Source organism: Salvia hispanica, chromosome 6, assembly GCF_029641045.1.
Source record: "Salvia hispanica isolate PSC_SH4W2 chromosome 6, Shi_PSC_v1, whole genome shotgun sequence".
NCBI classification, from domain to species: domain Eukaryota; kingdom Viridiplantae; phylum Streptophyta; class Magnoliopsida; order Lamiales; family Lamiaceae; genus Salvia; species Salvia hispanica.
Window position 1 is genome coordinate 38,701,797 of NC_142697.1, and position 23,053 is coordinate 38,724,849.

Sequence of the window (23,053 nt, forward strand, 5' to 3'; positions counted from 1 at the left end):
GTTTTGTGATTGCCCACCTTCCTTTCGTTTTTTCTATACTAGTAAAGGAAAATAGGTGAATCAATGCCCCTATTTTTCATAATGATTTTAGTCTGATCACGGAATTTGATCAATTGTTAGCATTGCATGCATTTGCAGATTCTATTCTTAATGTCATAATCGCGACATGACGAATGTGAACAACAATGCAGCAGCGGCAGAGTCCTCGCAGGTGCGTTTCTGAAATGCACGATCTCGATGATGATCTGATTAATATAATTAGTATTTTTTGTTTTTTGTGTGTTTTTATTCAATGTTAATCTCGATTCAGGCGGAAGCTGGTGGTGGCAAAAATGAGCCGCCCCCGCCGCCTGCACCGCCAAATCCCGATCTTCATGCTGGGAGCAAGGTACTCAGGAATTCAATTGATGAATCTGTATTTGTTTTTTATCAACACGTTGATACTATTGGGATTATGCTTGTATTTGAAACGTGAATTTCGATAATTTTGGAGGAGACATCGAAATTCATGCTTAGGATGTAAAGTGGTGAAGATGAATTATGGTGATTGGCATTGAGTCTGGTTTTGTTTTTCCTTTGAGGTTAAGTTTATGGATGAGTGGAAGAGAGAGATGAAAAGTCATATATTTGGAAAAATAGGACGAGGTAGTGAAAGTTGATATTGCATGATAAATAACCTAAAAAGGCTTCAAAATTTTTCGTAATTACTAAAGGGATGGATAGCTGCTCCAGCTAGCACCTTTATGGCTTAAAGTGTGGAATTCAGGGGAAGAGTTTTGGCTTGTAACAAGATCTGGACTCTTGATTTGACCATGTATTGGACCTCATGGGTAACAGTTAAAGCTTTAATTTCAATGTGATACGTTCACGAGATCTATGCAGTGACCTGTCGCTCAGCCACATTTTGCATTGGATGAAGTAAATTATATTTTTATCAATATCAACTGGGTGATTGAGGGTAAAAATGGGGTATTAACAGGAAACATGAACTAATATGTCGATTTTAAAAAATTTTCCTATTTCATCTAATAATCACTAATGAGAATTCAGGCAGTATCCTGTGACGGTGTCCTGGCATTTAAACCTACTTATGTTAGTATCTAACTTCATCTTTTGCATCGGATGACATCTTATCCAAGCTCTTTACTTTACATCTTCGCAGGTATACAAAAGTGGCCCACTATTTTTGTCATCAAAAGGTATTGTTTGCCAATAAAAAAAGAAGATATACATGTTGCTCTCACTTCATTTCATTTTCTGATTTGATATTTTGGGTCGAAAATCCAAGTCGAGATTGTATGGTAGAAGGTATTGTCTTGAGCTAAACATTATGAATCCATGACCCTGTCAATGTTAATTGTTTAGTTGCAGAAATCTAGTTCACTGCAGTGACAAAATCAAATGATTTGGTGCAAAGTCTTGCGTGTATTTATAACTCTTTTAGTGTAACTCGTCTATATATTATATCGGTGGTATATACTATGTAGTTTTACTGTAGAATGACTTCAATACCTCTCCAACATTCCTCAGTAAATTCTTTATACATTACAACCGGGAAGCTACAGTACATCAGTATAAGCACTGAGTAGTTGGGTTTAGGTCAAAATGCCTTTATATTGATAACTTTGTGGCTCGTTGATGTGGTTCCCTAGCCTGGCATGAACTTACAGTGTCAAGAGCCAAAATATTCATCTAGTAAGTACTCAAAATAAATTGAAAATATAGTACTCTAGTTATATAGTTTAATTCTGTGCAAAACCAGATATTCGTCTGGCCACCAATGATGATTGATATACTTAACCCTTTGTATGCTCCAGGCAGGGAACACACCTTCAGGTTCTGTTATTTATATAAGCTTCTCCAAACTCAGTGTATTGACAAACATCCTGTATCATAATTGTGGAACTTAGCCTTTAGTAAAGAAATGAGAGACTGAAGGTTGAATATACTCTTAGCATTTTTAATTTTAGTTTTTGGAAACTGACCTGGTATCAGTAAACAGCATATGTTCAATATGCAGAAATTTCACAGTTGAGCAATGTACTGTAAGAGTATATATTTGTGAAGCTTAAGAGTAATTACTTTTTGTAATGCATAGGAATTGGTTGGACATCGTGGAAGAAAAGGTGGTTCATTTTAACTCAAACTTCCTTGGTCTTCTATAGAAGTGATCCGGTAAGCTGCATCTCTCTGAAACTATCTTACAGGACTTCTTATACTCTAACTAATACGAGTAGGAATTTTTTTTCTGTGGGACTGTTTAAATCTTGAGCCAAACATTTTTTAAACCCTTTTTCAATATTTGTATGATTTTTCCCAGTTTGAAAACTATTATTTTGAAACCTTTGTGGTATACTGTTACTTAGCTATCCACTAGTAATGCATCTATTTATGTGCTGCAGGCTATAATGTTGACATCTTATTATATATCGCATTTGATTCAGTTTTGCAATAGTTAACATTCAGAGTTTGTTAAATAGTGTCTGGTAGACTTCTTGTCGTATTAATGTTATTCTATAGTTTACGTTTGTTATGCATGACATGTTTTATCATGCTAAAGTAACTTCTGCAATTTCTTTCTGTAATTTCTAAATCCCATGTGGTTCTTTTGTCTTTATCATATATTTGATTCTGTTCAACGTTTTTCCTTTTTCTTAGAACGCAGTTCCTCAAAAATCGAGTGAAGTCAACTTAACCCTTGGAGGCATTGATCTTAACAGTTCAGGCAGGTTGGTTTAACTGTAATTGGCAGGGTTTCTATTTATGCTTGTGTATTAATTTGGTCAAGTTTTAAAATCGAACCACGTTGGAATATTGACTTTTTGATTCATTCCAGTGTGGTAGTAAAAGAAGACAAGAAGTTGATCACTGTTCTCTTCCCTGATGGTCGAGATGGACGAGCCTTCACACTCAAGGTGATATCCTGTTAGATTGATTTAATGGTCCAAACTTGAGCATTTATATGCCAATGTGCTGTTTGTTTGTTTTTCTTCAACTTCTTGCTATATAGGAGTATATCGTTATTCTTTTCAGTGCAATTCATTGTGCTAAACTGAGAATTCTGATTTTTTTAAGATGGCACCAACCAGCAGTACAGGTGCAGCTTATCCTATTATGATGTCTAGCCCATAATTACTTAGGTTTCTTTCAAGATATTTGTGTTGGAAAATGATAGTTCAGATGTTGATAGTCCTTGACATGGTCTGCAATCTTTATGTTGCTTTATCTTCAACTTATGTTTCAGATCTAGGACGGATACTGTTTTATTTTGCGACCATGATCATCCTGCCTCCATATCCTCATGCACACCATACACCTATTATCTGTTATGCTCATGTGCCTGGTTTTGTTTGTATCCCAGGCGGAAACAATGGAGGATTTGCATGAGTGGAAGGCAGCACTTGAAGAAGCCCTCTTAAATGCCCCCCATGCTACTGCTACGGGACAGAATGGCATATTCAAGAATGATCAGTTAAATGGCGCCGACGCTTCTTCCGATCAAAGTATCTTTCTCACTATCTAAATGTGAAACTCTGATTCTTTAAAAGTATCGTGCCATCAGTGGTAGGATACTGCCATTGCAAAAGAGAGGGCGTATCAATTGCAATAGAACTATGAGTAACAGAGCAACTGTTTATTCATAAATGCGTCATTTATTTGATGCACAATTTACTTTTTTATGCAAGTTCCTGCAGTAAAAATAGACAGTGTTGCCTTTCCTTATAGAAATTGATATCATTCTTTTAAACTGGTTAGTTCCAAAGAAAGAAAAGCCAGCATATAAGATCCTATCTATCTGCTTAATTTCTCATGGAGACAGTGTCCTTTCCCTTATGTTACCTTTGCTAGTAGATTGAGCATAATACTATATAATAGGCATTCCCATAGTAGTGATTTTCTCTGTAATGGTGATTTTGATGTTATCTATTTAGCTCCTGATAAAGATTTCATTTTCCTGTGTTTTGACTTTGCTAATTGGCTGTAAAGATTGTTTTTATGTGGCATATACCTCATTTTTTCTTCCCTGCCCTTGCTTGTAGGTAAAGACAAACAAACAGCTAAATCCTTGGTAATTGGGCGACCAATTTTACTTGCCTTAGAAGATATAGATGGCACTCCATCCTTCTTGGAGAAGGCTCTTAGGTTTCTTGAGGACTATGGTAAGCCTCTTATTCCACTCCACATGTTTCTTATTGCATATTTCTTTTGACATGCTATTCTTGTAATGAACCACGTCTTTACCAAATAATAATGTTTACATCTTGACATGCTCTTCTTGTAAGGAATCGCATCTTTACCAACATTAATGTTTAATAGATGTAAACGTACTGATTTTCACACTCAGACAGAAGAAATACTATGCCTATAATTTTATTGGTCTCCTAAATACACCTAAACAAGCGTTTTTATAAATCATTGCAGTCTATACAGGGGCTTAAGTATTCATACTAGCATGGAAAGGATTACACAAATTTAAATAGATTTAGATATGTTCATTTTCCATGCATTTATTGCATGCAGAAAGTGCTATTTATTTCTTCCTTACTGGTTGTTTTACTTGGTTATATTCACTCATTTTGTAGCTGCATTTTTCCTATTATTGGTGTTGATCAGAAACGTTATATTTTAGGATACAAAACCGAAGGCATCTTGAGGCAAGCGGCTGATGTTGAACATGTTGAACGCCGGATATCAGAATATGAAAAAGGTTGGTTGGTTCCTTTGATGCATTAATTTCTCAACCCTTTTTTACTTTTGTAGATGGGGTGAGACACTTGGGAGTAAGGGTATTTAAAACAGTCACTCAAGTTGGAATATATAGTGCTTAGTTAATCGAGATTGATGGTGGGGAAGACCCGAATGTGAAGCTTTATGCTATCAAAGATATTAACCATAAGACTAAAGCATGCAGGCAAAAATGAAGGATTACGTAGTAATCTATGTATAGGAGAAAGGCTATGAGATCTAAAGACAAGTGTTACAAGACAATAGTCAAACTGCCTGTGCTTTATAGCTGAGTGTTGGGTTAACACTGATTAAGGTTCCATCTAAGAAGTCATTGATAACCACTACTGATAAGTTACTTGGTACTTTGTTAAGTTAGATAACTGGGTGTAGTATATTTTAGAGTTAACATACTGGAGACCCGTGGTGCAACTCGCAAAGGAATTTCTATAATGAATTTTTTTCTACTAAAAAAAATTCATAATTCAGTAGTGTAATATATGACCATAATACCTAATTATAAATGTTGGACACAAACCTTGGACTTGGCATCCTCATCCCATTTCTGATTGTTCTAATATATGTTCAATTGGATGTCCCATTTGAATAGTTTTCATAAGAGACTCTAATGCCATCTTACTTCACACTAAGGTCACTGATGGGACCTAGAGCATGATTCGCGGCAAGTTGATTCAGTAGTCCTGATTTAGTTGAGCCAATGTTGTTATGTATACTCACTGTACTGACCTAAAAGTAGGTTCAACTCCTACCATTATCGAGTGAGATATTATGAAATGATTCAAATAGTAACTATCGAAACTAAATAGAAAGTAAACATGATAAGGAAGTTTTTCATGTCAAGCATAGCAATGGCAAGATACTGAGGACTAAAACTTTCTGGAAATAATTTGAGTAGGAATTGAATTTCTGTAGTTACATTTTATTTTAATTGCTTTATAGATGGATGATACGGAATAAGTTTGTAGAAGTTATTAATTTTTAAATATCTAAAATATATTTTTCGTTTGGAAACAAGACTCAGAATTGCAGCCATTTTTAATAACTTATTCCACATCTGCTCTTTCCCGTAAAGTTCAAGTCATAAATGGAACAATTGTGATGAATATACTAACAAACATAAGATACTTTCCTACATTCAAGAGTACTCATACTTTCTTCTTGTATATAAAGTTTGCAAGTGTTGCTAAGTTAGAGATGTGGTTGTTCATAAATCCATATTTCTGCTGAGCTCTTAACTTCCTAGTGATGGCAGTCTTGATAATAGTGCTCTACTGTGAATCTGACATCAAATAATGCATTTTCTAAAGTTTCAAGTTTGCATACTTTACTGATTCTCCATATGGTATTATCAAAATATAATCAATCATTTTCAACCAAATTCAGGGAAAAATGAGTTTTCGCCAGATGAAGATGCACATGTCATAGCTGACTGTGTAAAGGTACTTTGATATGGTGTTGAAGAAATAGAATTTTAAAGCCACTATATTTCAGTTGAATTAATTCTTTGCTGATCATGACCAGTATGTGATCCGGGAGTTGCCTTCATCTCCGGTCCCTGCTTCTTGCTGTAAGGCTCTCGTTGAATCTTATCGTAAGTTTGCTGTGCCAATGTCTACTGTTTTGTTTTGTCTTTCTATTCCTACCATTTATTATCTTGCATACCAGAACAGTACAAAAAGAAACACATATAGATGCATAGACTAGTAAATGTGCTGATGACAAAGTAAATGCGTCAAAAAAGGTTTAATGAAAGATTACGTTGAAAATTCACGAGTTCAAAACCTTATCTTTTATCCGATCTATGTTACCTATATTTTCTAAAAGATTTTTCTGTAGATAGACAACCTATTTTGAGATAGTGGAACTGACTGGAACTTGTGCTCAAATAATATTTTACACGACGTAATATTTTTCATATTTTTCTTTGACTGTCATCCATTAAAGCTTCATATCTTCAAATGTGAAGCGCTAGACTCAATTGGATGAATAAACTCGTGGTTAAAGGGCGACAAAATGTATAGGGACTTTGATGTTCACTTCCATTTTGGTTTTCAATTTTGACATTTTACTTGATGAACAGGAACTGACCGTGGCATAAGAATAGCTGCTATGCGGTCAGCAATATGTGAAACATTTCCAGAGCCAAATCGCCGCTTATTACAAAGGTACTTTAATATCATTGTGACAATTCTATATGTATTTTTGTAGTTACTTAAGTTTTGTTTAAGATTGCTTCTACTCTGGTGTGTGCAATATATTGTCTGTCTTATGGTCAGCTGTTATGGTACGATCTTAATCATTCTTTGTTGAGGTTTGGGATATTAGAGAAGGCTCTAATAATCTTAAATAATGTTAGAAGTAGTTTCATAATGATCATAAGTTGATTGAAGAGGTATCATGATCATAAGCACAAGGAAATCTAAGCACAGTCAATTTAAGGAAAATGTTATGTTTGTGTTATGTTCCAAAATGTAACAAAATCAAGTAGCAGATAAACTTTGTCTTCTTATACAAGAGTTTTGATGCACAGTTGTGCTTGTCTAGATCAGAAAACAATTCTGGATAAATCATAAATTGCTTTAGTTTTCAATTAAACTTTTAAAATTCACCTTTCTTACTCTTCATTGTGTTTCTTTTGCTCTCTACATCAGAATTCTTATGATGATGCAATTAATCGCTTCCCACAAGACAGTAAACCGAATGAGCATTTCGGCTGTGGCAGCTTGCATGGCTCCCTTGCTTCTTCGCGCTCTTTTTGCTGGTGAATGCGAACTTGACCATAATGTTGATGTAGGAGCTGATGGCTCTTTACAACTCATGCAAGCAGCTGCTGCAGCTAACCATGCTCAAGCCATTGTTATTACTTTACTGGAAGAATATGAAAATATATTTGGGGTATGCTTCTTTATCCTTTTCTTTTTTCTCTCAGCACGTCGGTTTCCTTTCCAGCTGCCTCTGGTATGAGTTAACTCATTAATTGTGAACTCTTCCTGTTGCTTGTCACAATACATTTTCATGCATCTTTTTGATTATTGGTGATTCATTATTGAAGAGAAGCTAGTCTAAATATAAAATCAAAGAAGAGTTTACGTCCTAATATATGGATACTCGGTCGCTGGAACCTTAGAATTCAATAGGAACTTTAAAGGATTACACGACTAATCTGCTAAATCAGAAATCAAATCTAATCTTCCAAATAAGCAAACTAATCCACTGTACACAAAGGTCAGTTTCTTTTCTATACCCTGGGTCGTATATGTTATACGCGCCAAGTTTGGAGTGCAACACATCAAAACTGATCCTTTCAATTGCCTTATCAAGAGCATCAAATATCGATTGTCTGGTTGGGATGTAGCTGAGCTGAATGATCCCATTATTGCCCTGCCAAAAATGAAGGGTCGGTCAATGTCAATATCTTTTGTTCTGATGTGGTGTACAGCTCCCTTGTATACCAATCGCAGCTTGCCTGCTATTAAACATCTTGACTGAATCATGTATCCCAATTTTTAGTTCCCTCGACAATATTTGCAACAACACTCACTCTACATATTCCAAATGCAAGAGCACGACACTATTAACTCTGCACTACTTAAAAAATTGCCTGCGCTTTTATTCCTCCAAGTTACTAGATCTCCACACATCGGATCAATAACCAGAAATTGACCTTCAATCTGTTTGCTCTCCTGGACAGCTTGCATTAAGTATAATTTTACACTTGACGGTTTACACTGGACAGCTTGCATTAAGTATAATTTTTCACTTGACGGTTTACACTTGACCTCCAAGTGTCTTCAACTACCTGATAAATCAGTCAGCAGCTTCTTAATGATATATAGTCAGATTGTTCGCCTGTTGGCTAACCACAGTGACTCGATTTGAAATGCCAAGTCTAATGTGGGATAAGAAGACCAATTTTCCAACTAGCCCATGGGCTATGGTCCATCACTTTGTCGACTGGATTACTTTCTTCCCTTCTGTTTATCTTCTTGCTGAAGTGGCATAGTTTCCCTTAATCACAAGTAATCATCCAGTCAGCCAATTTGATTGATTTTCTTTCCCTCCTCTGGTTCACATCAGACTAAAAGCACAAGTATTTGCATAGTGTAGATACAAATATAGTCATGCTAAGAGAAGCACTGAAATACATACTGTTCTTTTTTATTATTTTTCTATATGCAAACACATACTGTTCATTCTATTTCCCTTTTCCTAGGGTTCATTTGTAGCTAACTTTGTTTTATTATTTCCAGGATGTATCTGCATCACATGAACCTTACACTGATTCAGATGAAAGTGAAACTGAAAGCGAGGAAATGACAGATGAGGATGATGATGAGAGCTTTGAGGATGATGAGAGCTTTGAGGAGGAGGACATGGATGAAGAGTTGGAGCATGGATCGGGAGCTAGTAGTGAGAATGGTGAACACAAACACAGTGAAAAGGTCACTTTTTTTTAATTTATGTTCTATGATATGGATAGCTATACATAGTTTCTGTTATCATCCTTTATCTCAGAGATCTCTGTATCTTTTGTTTTATGGAAATTTTACCACTGTAATTGTCAATATATGAAATGATTTTGCTACCTCCTAGCTTTATATTGCAAGTTGTTATATTTCACTCAACTCTAATATCAGACAAAATACAATCAGTGGAAGTCTTTTTACATTTATCTGATTGTTTTGCCCCAATATATTTCATACACCCTTAAGTTTGAATTCCAGAAAGACTACTGACAAACTTTTCTGAATATGCAGGTCACGAGAAAGGATAGCTCAGGTTCTAAATCTCCTCATGTGGATGATGTTCTTGAAGCTAACCAACATCCACGTCAGACCTCATTGCCTCGACATGATAGCACAGAAGGAACCGGCTCTGTTCATGATGTGGATGATGCAAATATGCAATCATTAGGCGCTGATGAAACATCCATTGCATCAGTTGAATTACCTCAAGGGCGTAGTACACGCAGTCTGAGACCTTCTGCCGTGAGTATTCCATTTGGTTCCTAGGCACTCTGGAATACCTCTTGATCGTTATTTATCTCACATTTTTATTAGTTACCTTTTGGAGACACCTAACGAAACTCACATTTAGTTTTTAATCCAGGGAAAGAAGAACCTTTCTATGGAGTCGATTGACCTTCCTTTGGAAGACGAGTAAGTGAAGTTTTGTCATCGCATAAAATCTAAATTCTGTCTTTTATAAGTCACTAGATCTGTCGTAATTCGAGTATTGCTATATTATAATCTTCATTGACTTGATAATAGGTTTCACATTCCATAACTCTCTCAAGGCACAACGGCCATTTGAAACTGCACTGTGCCTTGAGGGAACTAAAATTTAACTATTTTAATCGATAAACTGAAGGAATCCTTAAATTTTAAGCTCCTATTAGATTTTCAGACTATTCAAGAATGATCTTTTTTAATTTGCATCATCATGCAAATCATTGGGGTCAAATTAAACTTCATCACATAACAGCATGCGTTTAGAGGATTGTGCCTTGTAGTCCCCTGTTGAGCATGATTATTCTGATTGCAAGCAGTAATTGGTGCTTTTTACCTTTCTCCTTAGGTGTTTCGAATTGCTCTTTAGTTATATAGGTTGAGGGAGGTATGCCGCCAAACAGATTAGGGATCCTTGTTGCCATCCTGGATTAGTTTTTGGTTGATATCTTTGCAATCTCCCATCCACTCGTTCTTGACAGCATGCTTTTGAGCTGTAGTGAATTAGTAATACTAGACCAATCCTCCCTTACAGTTATAATACCGTCAGGAATTTGGCTGCTCCAGATGTCATACCCAACTTTCAGTTAGGTAGTTAGACCTCAACTTGTAATGAATGAAGTGCCTCAGCAACTAAGAATGCAAACTAACATGCTAAAAAGATCACATCACAACCTTTACTTGTGCATTAATTAGAATATATTTTAAAAAACTGTTGGTTAGAAACTTTTAGAGTTAGTGTTTATTATAAACTGCTAAATCTTCAATGTGCTCTCAGTTTTAATGAAATATATTCAACAAAGCATTTTCTTTAGACTGTGATGTGATAAAATTCATGATAAATAAGTTAGCATGGTGGGATATTTAAACCGTGACATATCTTGGGGTGATGAAGACATTGACTCAGAAAGATCAGATGTGCAATAACAACAGGCAAAAAATGAATTTGTAAACTTTGACAGTGACAAAGTAGAAAATGAATTGTCCTATTGCACGTAAAATATGAACAATCAAGTTACCAATTCACATTCTTAACAATTTAAACTAATCCTGGTATTCCTTTGAGTGGGAAATATTTATTTTACCCAAATTATATTCTCTTCTTTAAGATACATATTTAAAGGAAAAGGGTTTTAACTTCTTTCCTATTTATGATTTTATTCTGGTATGTGAGACATTTAGATGTTCGAGTTACAATTACTCTACTTGCATAATGTTTATTTTGGTTTCATACACACATCTATAATTTTGTCAATTTCTGAATCTCTCATAGGCATATATACCGCCAACATTTTCCTTGTCTAAAAGTTTATTCTGCATGTTAATCACATTGACTTGGCCTTATTGCTAGCGCTGCAATACGAAAGCTTGAGTTTCTTCAAACAGATCTACAGTCCAAAATTTCTAATGAGGTAGAAATTCATTTGTTATTTTTCTGTCTTGTTAAAGCATTCATGTTGTCTAGATTGTTGATCCCTTGACTTGTATTCAAAAATAGGCTGCAAATAATTCTATTCTTCAAGATGGCCTGGATGCACGGAAGTATGAATTACAGGAACGTCGTTTATCTCTTGAGAAAGATGTAAGCACTTCATATCTATAATGGACACAAAAATATTCTTAAGGATTATTTTTGAACTTGTGTTTTGTCGTCTTCTTTTTTAATGTTGTTTGAAGGCTATACTAATTATGAAATCACCTATATTTGACTCACTGACTTTAGCTTTCAAGTATACTTAATAGGAATTTGTAATGTAGGTGGCAGGATTGCTACAGAAGTTGCAGAAGGAGATCGAGTTGAAGAAGGCACTTGAAGCTTCACTCAGAATATCACAGCTGCCTCTAACTTTCTCACCACTTATCGATGATAAGGTTAAATTGTCTCTATATCTGAGAGTATATACATATCAATTTATGTATCAATCATGTTTGTCAATAACATACTTTGAATTGATGATAGGTGAAGGAAGAGCTGGATGTAGTCAATGAAGCAGAATCAAACCTTACATATTTAAAAGAGAAGGCTGATGATCTTGAAATTCAGCTTAGACAAATGTGTGAGCATAACTGCAAGATTGGGGAGGATATAAGCAATCAGCTCCTACAGAATTCAAACCAACTGAAGTCGTAAGGGATTTTTTTTCTTCCTTCCATTATTTTAATGATATTCACTCTACTCTATGCATTACTCCGTTTCTATCTTCATGTGCATTCAGGGCATACTGGTGTCTTTCCTCATCTTTTTCCCTTCACATATCAATCTAATGTAGGTCATGATGTGAGCCTTTTTTTCCTTTGTAGGTTCAATAAAGATGGTGGACAGTCTTCTGAGAATTTGTCTAGAAGTAAGGTATGACTGTTTCAGTTGAAAGGATTTGATGTTGGTTTACCTTAACATATGTACTTAGTAACTATTTAGTGGTATTTCATCTCCAGATCACAAATGGACAAATGACTGCTTCAGTCATCTATTTTTATATTTTAGGAATGTCAAGTGTATATTTTTTGTTGAACATGTACATAACTTGCAGCCTTTTCTGTGTATAACAGTCTGACAAGCAAGGCAGTGGCAAAAATAAGAAACGAGAATTAGCTTCTTCACTTCACTTACCATTTACTCAGAACCAGCATGCAGATTCTGCGCACAAACCTCACGCAGAGGCGAGCACTACAAGGTCTAGCTCGAGAAAGTCTAGCAAGGGTGAGGTAAATTATCTCTTGTTATATATGTTACATGTATGATACAAGGGTAAATTGCTTGAAAATCGTGAATTTTAGTCAAATTCTGTACCCACAATTTTAAAATTCAACCGGAAAAACTACGATGTTTGGACTTGTTCGCAATTATGTTTCCCGGCTACCACATCAGATGGAATGTCACCAAAAAAAAAATCATCTTGGGCTAATTGTGAACAAATCCCAACTTCGTGCTATTTCAGCTGATTTTTAAAGTCGCAGGACAGACCATAATTCGGCCAAAATTCATGGTTTTTCTCACAATTTACCCTACACACAAAATATAAGATTAGTGTTAATACTGGAGAGTGTAGTTGTATAGACTTCGTTTCGCTTAGATATCAAATAATATAATGCTAAATGATCAGCAAGAAGAGTAGCAACTAAACTATCTATTTGCTTTTCTTATCGAAAATGATCAGCAAAAGAGTATTATGCACTTGAAATGCTGAGCTCTCAAATAATTGAGTGCAACCTTAGTCTAACTAAGCCTAGTAATATTTCTAATGTAAAAGTTAACTTACACGGCCTTCTCTTTAAAAGAACTAGTAATAGTAATAACCAAACCTTAATTCTGAAAAACATGGTATATTTGTCTCTACATATGTACAAGATGCAACCAATACTCATATTCGTATCTGTAGTAGTGCCAGATGAGCCATTTCACATTTTAATTTCTACATTCTCTATATGGTTAATAGAAAAGGCTGAAAATATTAGGGGTAACTGCTTTTAAAGTCACCAACTTTCCACGAATTCCGGTTTTTCCCACGAACTTTAAAAAGTTCGTGTAATGTCACGAACTTTATTGTTGGTTGCCATTTTCCCATGTCAGATTTTCCAATCCGATTCAAACTGTTCGTTTCCTATTAAGACAATGTCCAAATTCTTTTATCTTACTATCGTTATATTCGTCTTTGAAATAGCTACGCGTGGATGCCTTGTACGCCTCAATCGGAACTCGGATGAAGAAGTTATGGCCATTTGATGAAGGCTGCGAACTTTGTGCGACCTTGTACTATCATAATGGCCATAACTTCTTCATCCAAGTGCCAATTGAGGCGTACAAGGTACCCACGCGAAGCTATTTCAAAGACGAAGATAACAATAGTAAGATAAAAGAATTTGGACATTGTCTTAATAGGAAACGAATAGTTTGAATCAGACCGGGAAACCTGACATAGGAAAATGGCAACCGACAATAAAGTTCGTGACATGGAAAAACCGGAATTCATGGAAAGTTGGTGACTATAAAAGCAGTTACCCCAAAATATTAAATCCATTTTAGGCTTTCTTACAACTGCAGCAAATGTGTTATGAATATCTTTTTCATGTTTTGTATGTTTGAATCTTCTGAGTGTTTTTCAGTATATATATATAATAGGGTCTTGTATGCATTTCTCGTGAAGGATATTCCTGATCTAACATGAAAAATGACACAAATACATGTAACTTGCATTTACGTGCATGCATTTTTGTCACTGAAAAGAAATTCATGTTTATTTGATAGGGTTCTAATTCTACCAATGCTCTGTCAAAGCTGACAAACCGACTTAACTTCTTAAAGGAACGACGCTCACAAATTGCAACCGAGCTCCAAAGTTTGGATAAAGGTCGCAATGAACAAGGTGGAGATCATGATCGTCGCCACCACCATCAAGACCCAAGAGGAAAACCATCTGACAGAAGCCAACATGGTGATAAATCAAAAAAACGAGAGGAGCCTCCCAATCTCGAACAGGGAAAGTCTGAAAGCTTCACCGGTGATAAAGCTTCTTCTAAATTTCCTCCGAGGACATTTTCTAGGTGATTCATTCAATAATATATCTCTACTCTGGAGCAGATAACAATATTCTTTTGTATTTTTTCATTCTTTTTTAGGGAAGTTTATTTAATTGGTAATTATAGCAAATAAACTTTGGTTTTGAGGTACAATAACCTTAATAAAGATCACCAGGCTTCAAAAATGTGTTTTCCATCGTCGACCTTATCTTGAGAATAAAGTACAACGAAATCTGGCATAGTGATTTCTTAGACATAGAAGGCTTTGATTGAATTTATGTTATTCAATTGTATAGCAGCTGACATTTAATGGAGTAATTCATTTTGTACGACATTGCTATGAAATATTTGGTCCACAACCATGTATCCCTGAATCCTAAAATTAATTGTTATCTCATGTAAACTATAAATTGTGAAATAAACCATACTATTTCAAATTTATAAATAAAAAAATCTAACATGTTTCAATTAAAAATTCATCTACTGTGTCCAAATGTGTCCTCATTTTCAAAAATTCCCTTTACAGTAACATCCATTCATAATGACAACTTTTGATATGTTTCCCTCGGTGTTTCTTCAACCGTGTCTTGTGGAGGAAATTCGAAGCCATAATTTTTTAGTTGTGAAAAATATTTTTGCAGATCAATAAATGCGAAAAATTAAATGTATAGTTAGTTTGGTTGACATTCTGGGCGACATAATGGTTGCATGACCACCAAAAAGAAAAGAACAAGAAAAACGTTCAAAACATGTTTCAGTTGATCTGTTTATTACATGTGGTCATATCGATTGGGCTGGGTGTGTTTGTCTTTTTTTCCTACTAAAAATTACTCCCTTTAAGAGTCACATTTTGCCATAAAAGTACGTCCAGTTTAGGAGTCATATTTAGAATCTTCTATATTTGGACATAAAATTTTACTCCATTATTCATCAAAATTACACTCAAATGTCATTATCTACATAAAAATAAACCAAAAATAAAAATAAAAAACCAAAAAGTCAAACCATCTCACTTTCCACCAACTCACTTCATTTATTACAAATCCCACCATCTCACTTCATTTATTACACACTCCACTAATTTCTTAAAACACATGCAATAACTAATTCTAACTCCTAAACTTGGACGGAGGGAGTATTATACTTTTATAAGTGTGATTTGTAAATAAGCAAAATATACGCTTAATCTCTATTGGATATTTCCACTTTTTTCATCCCATATGTATTTGAATATGACTTAGGGGTACAATTGGTTTACATGCAAGCAATAACAAATTAGTACAGATTTAGACGAGATAAACATATTATCACTCAAAATTAAGCTATAATACGGAGTCCAAGTTAATGAAGTAAACAAGAAATGCGTGTATCCCAAGATTTCACACAATAAAAGCAACACATCTTTGATTCCAGACGAAAACTTCGTTATGCAGAGCAAAAAGTTCTACGAGTAGAACAGATGAAAGATAAAATACAAGGTCCGTGATCTAGTGTTTTCTTTTCCCTCTCGCTAAATTAGCTTTTTCTTTTGGAAAAATCGTTTTAGACGCCATATTTGGGCAGCTGAAACCAGAATGCAGACTGCCAGTGACATCAAACTGTACCAAGCCACGCGAGCATTTGTTGTTTCACTTACAATTCTCATCTCGGCTTCTCTGTGATGACAATTTTAAGACATCATAATGATTCTAAAGAAAGAAATCATGCATATAGATGTATGTGTACCTGGTTTTAAGATATAAAAGATTTTCATGGATGGCCTCAACTGCTCCTTCAAGCTTTCTTAGCTCAAGCTCAATACCCTACTAGAGGAACAAAATAGGTAAATCATTCTATAACCTTTGAGGCGTGCGTCTCATTCTGGGTTCCAAAAGTTTGGTTGCTTATTTCTCTTTCAAACTACCACAAATTTGTTGACCAATCATTTATTAATTACAAAATCTAGGAGAAGCCATCTTATATGTACCCAGAATGTAAGATTTCAGGAACTAGATGACCGAAGACTGACTAAATACAAAAGTAGAAAAGCAAAAAAAAGAAATGCACATGAAAATGTTTTTGGTTAAAAACATGTTTTCTACCGCAAAATGTCAACATTTGAGTTTCCTAAAGAATGTACTAGTAAATTAGCAAGCAATGAAAGCTCAATGTTCTCACCTCAATTTTTTCTTTTCTTGCAACTGAATCCCAATCCTTTGCATCAATACCTGTCTTCCAATCAATATTGATACTTATATCGCCACCACCTGAAGTAAGGCCCTCCCGCCAAAAACAAGCCAAATAATTCCCACCCTCAGTAGTTGTAAATGCAAATTGGCCGTGTGTGACATTTTCCTTGTGGTGGAGGTTATTGCCATAAGGTGAAGTCACCTATATTAGAAACAGAATCACATTAGTCAGACAGAATTGCAACAAAAGCCGATGCTATTAATGTGTTGGACAATCAGCTAGATTGATCAATAGAAAATGTAGTATCATGTCACAGGAAGGAGAGTAAAACCAAACGGATGTGAAAACTAATCGAGGAAAAATTCTGAAACAGCACCTCTAGAGTTTTGAGGTTTGTTGGCAGCTGGAAACTAGTGCAGCTATCCTATAATTCGATAGCAATGTGTGATGAATTGTACTGACCATTTATGGATTGTGACTACTAGATATATGTCAAAGAACACATCCAAAATGTAATGAATGCCTCATTATTCCAATAGAAAATACACAAAAAATAAAAAGTTCAAAACACAAGCAAACGGTGAGATGCTTTCACCAGATGCCCAACAAAACATTACTCCTATATAGAAGGTGCATTAAGATAAAGATGCATGATTATTAATTATTAGCCAACTGCTGAGCACCAGGTCTCCTGAACTAGGGACACTAGACAATAATCTAATTAAAATATTAAACTTAAATACACGCAACACACACATCATAATGACTAATTGACTACCCAGGCAACAACTCACTTCCCTAAATTTTAACTTTCTCCTTGCCATTTTAAAGCATATAGTAAGCCATTTTAATCTATCCAGACTATAGGTCTAGCCATCTTTGTATCATAATCATTTCTGTTGTTGGTGCAAATCCTACATGTGAATGAATTTAATCAAAACAGATAAACCAACCACAGTTTTTCAGGATGCAGTAATCTCTTATAGACCAAAAATTCTAGCAAAAGTCCATTAACGTCAATAACAAGCAAATTCCTTAGCTTTTTTCATTGATATCATTAATTTCCTTAAGCTTCATTTATTTCCTAAATTTACACTGGAAGTTATATATCGTATAGACTCAAACTTTACCTTTGGCTAAACAATAGCACGGTTATATTTCCCCTTATTACTCTGATTCACATCTAATGTCAAATTACTTCCGACGGAGACCTTAACTTTATCACCTCTGCTAGATTCTCAAAAGAGATTCAGAGGAAACTTAGAAGGATGACATAGCGCAAGCACTGAGCAGCATTCACAGTTGTTAAGTGAGATGTTAGATATAGCTAGCTTCTATTTGTATCAACACAATCAAATGCATAATCCTTTTCAGATTTTCAGTTATCACTGTTTCTTAATCAATAAATTAGATGTAATTTTCAGCTTTTATCTTCTAAAAATAAACCTAATAATTTATGTGTTTTTTTTTCAAAAACGAGCTTAGTACCGAAATAAAGATGGCATGCAGCAAAGAGAAATCCTGAAAACCCTAACCTTAGCGGAAATGGTAGGGCTGGCGTGGACGTGGTCATCGGAAATGACGACATAATCGGCCAAAACGACGACGTTGCTCTGGATTTCTTCGGAGACGCACTTTGTGCCAGAGGCCGGCAAACTCAGCCATATGGCGTCGGTCCTCCGCAGAAGACACATGAAAGCGAAGAGTAAGGCGAGGACGCCGACGTTGGCAGACGCCACCATCGCTGTTTCTCCGTTGAAGATTGGGAATGTCAATCTCAATCAAGCAAAAGCGGAGATTTCGAAGCTCTGCAGTTGTTGGGGATTCAGTGTTTTGTTTGGAATTTAGATCAAAATATTTTGTGCCAGCTCACGGGTAGAGTTGGGATATGAAACACATAATACTAAATATATTTTCCTCTATATAATTACTTCATTTTAAATCTTCTATTTAATAAACTAAAACTGAACGATATCTTTTAATTACGTTCTACTGTATTAATTTTTTTTAATTATGGAGTTGTCTTTTTTTAGTTTACAAACTCGTCCTCTTTACTTAAAGTGCATTCAATTTTTGATAATTGTTAGTATTTTATTTCTAATAGCAATACTTTAACATTTTATGTTGTCTATCGCTAAGATTAAGCGATAAATATACAAATTCACAAGAAAACAAAATCCAACCATTAATCTGATATGGGCGTTGAGGAATTGAGCTGCCCAATACTCTGTTCTCTTAACCTTTGCTATTCCCAATTTCTCTATCCTCAAAACCTCATTTTCCCCCTTTCGTGCACACTATACCAATCTCTGAAGCAGAGTTGAACAAACATGTCGGAGGTAGCCACTTCTTTCTTCATTATCCATCTTAAATTTCACCTCCTACTCAATTTTGAATTATAAAATTTTGATTTCTCCGATTGCTTGATTTGCGTTATGCATTACTTGGAGTAAATTGCGAATTTTCACTGTCTTTTACTAATGTTTTTGGTTTATGGCAGCCAACTAAAACTCCCGTGGTTCCTAAACAAGGTGACCTTATCTTTCCACAATATTTTTGCTGTTGCTGAAATTTGATACTACTACTTTTCTCGATATGCTTATATATTTGGCAGTTGTTATTAATTGATTGTTGTTGAACAGTTTAGGCTTTTCCATTTCTCTGAACTGCTCTTCTCACAGATAATTTTCCATGTGTTTTTTTCGTGATATATGATTGGCATTCTAATTATTGGCAACTTCTGATTCCTCTTTGAAGAAGAGAAGTCTGATGCGGCTGGAGCTACTACTTCTGCTGGGTTACCTTCTGGGCAGAGAAGGGAACCCACTCCTGCAGTTTCTGGAATGCCGAATCCATTTGATTTCTCGGCTATGACAGGATTGCTTAATGTATGTATGCTTTTCAATTCAGGAATTTTTGTGGAATATAGAGTGCTTCTGCCCAATTGTTCTATCTGTTAAAAACTAGAAGAGTTTTAGTTTTCTCTTAGTTATCTTCCGATAGCACTATGTCTCTCAAGTCTCAACGCTAGCGATGAACCTGTAGTAGTTTCAGCAAATCTGTATGATACTGCTGCAATTGTGGTCACAGTGGTTACGAATTTACCGAGTTTTCATTATACAACACTTGGCCTAATGTTACTCCCGATACTTTTCCAAATTATAAGCTCATATCAGTGTTTACTTTCAGCTTTTGGTGGATCAATTTGTCTAGATCCCTATCTGCTCATGGCTCGAACTGTTGAATGACAATACGGGCTGTTCAGTACTCCCTCCATCCCATTAGTATTGGGTCATATTCTTTTATGGGCCGCCCCATTATAGTTGGGTCATATCCTTTTTTTGGCAAAAGACAACACTCTTCATCTCTCTTACAGTCTTACTCAGTCATAATTTACTCTCCCACAACCCTCCTACTTTATTCTCACTCAACTTAACTCATCAAATATTTATTCCTTAATCTCTGTGCCCAAAAGAAAGCTCCAACATTAATGGAACGGAGGGAGTATTTTTTATTTCCTCCAACTTAAGCATTAGTATAATTTTTGTTCAGTATGTTGAAAGTCAAACTGGAAAATAGATGGTGCCTTGTGAACAGCAAAGCTTATGAGTTATGACACTCATACTTATCTTATTTTAACATCTTATGCTGTTTGCTAAGCTCTATTATGTGTTGGCAGGACCCAAGCATTAGAGAGCTAGCTGATCAGATAGCTAAAGATCCTTCATTCAATCAGATGGCAGAGCAGCTCCAGAAATCATATCAAGGGGGTACAGTTGAAGAGGGCATTCCCAACTTTGATCCCGAACAATACTACTCAACCGTGCAACAAGTCATGCAAAATCCACAATTCATGAGCATGGCAGAGAAGCTTGGTAGTACATTAATGCAGGTATTTGTTGATAAATTTGGTATTAAATTCTTGAATATCTTTTAAGCATCATTGAAGATGTGGATATCATTAGCAAGCTCATCATCCTTTTGCTTTATTCTTCTTTAGGATCCAGCCATGTCTGGAATGCTTGAGAGTTTGACAAATCCAGCCAATAAAAGCCAACTTGAAGAACGAATGGCACGTGTAAAAGAAGATCCGTCTTTGAAGCCTATTCTTGATGAGATCGAGAATGGTGGTCCAGCTGCAATGATGAGGTCTTACATTTTTACTAGCTTCGTTGTTGATTTACTTGTGGACTTTGTCACTTCTTTCATGAGGCAGTCATGTATTTGCATGTGTGACGGAATCTTCGTTTTTATATTACATTGCACTTGCGTTTGGATGTCAATGTGTTGTGTGTTTTCCTGTGGATTTTAATAGATGATCACACAGAACTCCTCTGTCTGTGTTCTCATATTTCAGTTGGATGCTATTATTTAGTAATCTCAGGATCATCCAAAGTAATTTCCAAAGCAAGTATGTGAAGGATTACCTTACAAGAACTGTCTATAAACAGCCAGAAAATCAGAGCTTACCAGAATATACTAGTATTTGTTAATGTGGTTCCAGGCTTCCAGCCCATATAGCCTAGCCCCATAAATGTGTGAAATTTTAAAATCGCATCATTCTTGATATGTTATTCTTGTATTCTTCTATCGGAGATTACAAATCTTTGTTTATTGTGTTCAATGTCGAACCACCTATTATTTGTGATTTTTCCATTCTGAAATTTATTGTCCATCAGGTACTGGAATGATAAAGAGGTTCTACAGAAGTTGGGAGAAGTGATGGGAATGGCCGCTGTAGGAGAAAGTGCCACATCTGCTGGTGATGCTGCTGAAGACGAATCAGAGGAAGTAAATGATGAGGAATCTATTGTTCATCACACAGCTAGTGTTGGTGATGAGGAGGTATTGGTCAGAGTTAATACTCCAATAAAATTTATATTTAGCCATAGTTTGCAATAAGATTGCGGAATGTCTTCACTGAATATCTTTGCATGTTTTTTTCACGGAAAAATAGGGCTTGAAAAAGGCACTTTCTGGTGGTGCTGATAAGGATGAAGTAGACTCTGAGGGAAGAACTGCACTGCATTTTGCTAGTGGATATGGCGAGGTATTTAAGACTTATAGAATCAACATCATATTAACCTTCTACATATGTATTTGATGTTGGATTGAGACTGGCTTTTCCTACGTTCTTTCGTTCTTGTTGATTTATGAGTGTCCCATAGAATGACTAATGACTTGCCTTGATCTCTTCATTTTGCAGTTACAGTTCATATGTTTTCTGCTCTAGTATTGTTCCGATTCCTTATGTCTTCTTCTCTTCCTTATAGTAACTGATAGAATCACCTTTTTGTGATTCCAGGTTAACTGCGCACATGTTCTTTTGGAAGCCGGAGCAAAGGTTGATGCTCTGGATAAGAACAAGAACACTCCCCTCCACTATGCTGCTGGTTATGGCAGGAAGGAGTGCGTGGAGCTACTGCTAAAGAACGGAGCTGCTGTGTAAGCAGCCCTTTCATGCATTGTGAAAAAGATATACTGTAACTTTGATGCCCTGAACCAAGCTGACCTTGCCTTTGCTCTTCGTTCATGCTTGTTGCAGTACTCTCCAGAACTTGGACGGGAAGACACCTATCGACGTTGCTAAACTAAATAACCAGAGCGATGTGCTCAAGCTCCTCGAGAAGGATGCATTTCTATAAGCTGGATGCTGCAACTGTAAGTGTTCTGCTATTAGACTTGTCTACTTTCATGAGCAGACGAGTATTGGGATGCCGACTTGATTTGTTGTTTTTTTAATTCGATTGCATCGATCTCGTCCTCCTGGAATGCCCGATGTTTGTATTATTATAGTTCCTGCCATGAATAATCACTCCATAGTTTGATCCAGAGAGTGATTAGATAATAAGAGTTTGTTCTTTTCATTTTGTTTTTCCTTGTGTACAATCAAAATCAGATCATAGTAGGTTGGACTACATAATTATTATTTTCACATTTTACATATTTATTATTTTTGGTCTATTGTTTCTAGTTACTTGTGGTTGCATAGCTGTTTAGTGCTGGTCTTCGTGCTTCGTGATTTTGTGAAAAAATAAATCATCATTAATATATCCAATGTTCAATTATCTTTTTTTCTCAACTTAATACATTAAACAACCAATATCAAGTATGTCATCTTCTCTGGATGAAGTGATACTACTAAATGAGTAATGTTTAAAAAAGATGCATAATTAACATAATTAATAAGTTCTTGGAAAATGGCTTTGTCTAAAACTATTGTTTGTAGCATCTGGAAATCTGTAATATCTCTCACGATGGAAAAAGCGTCTTTAAATAATGGGTTGATCTGAGGTTTATTTTATGGTATAATATGCAATTTCTAGTTGTTTTGTGAATCTGTAAAATTGGTGTATAAATACAAACTTTGATGTATTTTAGATTATTTCTAG

General features: G+C 35.5%; 3 protein-coding genes across 7 annotated transcripts; 2 read left to right on the plus strand and 1 right to left on the minus strand.

The window, feature by feature from the left end:
- The first annotated feature begins 76 nt into the window (after positions 1-76).
- Positions 77-14,744, plus strand: REN1 (Rho GTPase activation protein (RhoGAP) with PH domain-containing protein). 5 transcript variants are annotated; one of them, XM_048107285.2, is made up of 23 exons: positions 77-211; positions 311-388; positions 1,163-1,199; positions 2,099-2,175; positions 2,659-2,729; positions 2,837-2,915; positions 3,362-3,503; positions 4,041-4,160; positions 4,631-4,708; positions 6,130-6,185; positions 6,268-6,337; positions 6,827-6,911; positions 7,398-7,641; positions 8,997-9,188; positions 9,504-9,734; positions 9,844-9,905; positions 11,326-11,386; positions 11,473-11,556; positions 11,733-11,846; positions 11,935-12,101; positions 12,276-12,324; positions 12,525-12,675; positions 14,278-14,449. In XM_048107285.2, exons 1-23 carry the CDS (start codon positions 167-169, stop codon positions 14,319-14,321), a joined length of 2,337 nt encoding a protein of 778 aa, XP_047963242.2. In that variant the 5' UTR covers positions 77-166; the 3' UTR covers positions 14,322-14,449. The 5 variants fall into 5 exon arrangements, with proteins under 5 accessions (XP_047963242.2, XP_047963243.2, XP_047963241.2 ...); XM_048107286.2 differs by having other exon boundaries at positions 14,221-14,354; XM_048107284.2 differs by having other exon boundaries at positions 79-211; positions 12,525-12,680; positions 14,278-14,744.
- Positions 14,745-15,869: 1,125 nt separating this feature from the next.
- On the minus strand, positions 15,870-18,541 carry LOC125206815 (transmembrane emp24 domain-containing protein p24delta3-like). The gene is made up of 4 exons (XM_048106037.2): positions 18,197-18,541; positions 16,650-16,862; positions 16,218-16,294; positions 15,870-16,147 (listed from the first exon to the last, which is right to left on the minus strand). The coding sequence occupies exons 1-4, from the start codon at positions 18,401-18,403 to the stop codon at positions 16,003-16,005; spliced, it is 642 nt and encodes a 213-aa protein (XP_047961994.2). The 5' UTR covers positions 18,404-18,541; the 3' UTR covers positions 15,870-16,002.
- Positions 18,542-18,841: 300 nt separating this feature from the next.
- On the plus strand, positions 18,842-22,625 carry LOC125203727 (ankyrin repeat domain-containing protein 2B-like). The gene is made up of 9 exons (XM_048102146.2): positions 18,842-19,000; positions 19,162-19,192; positions 19,419-19,549; positions 20,341-20,553; positions 20,662-20,810; positions 21,341-21,506; positions 21,619-21,711; positions 21,967-22,106; positions 22,207-22,625. The coding sequence occupies exons 1-9, from the start codon at positions 18,992-18,994 to the stop codon at positions 22,304-22,306; spliced, it is 1,032 nt and encodes a 343-aa protein (XP_047958103.1). The 5' UTR covers positions 18,842-18,991; the 3' UTR covers positions 22,307-22,625.
- Positions 22,626-23,053: the final 428 nt, after the last annotated feature.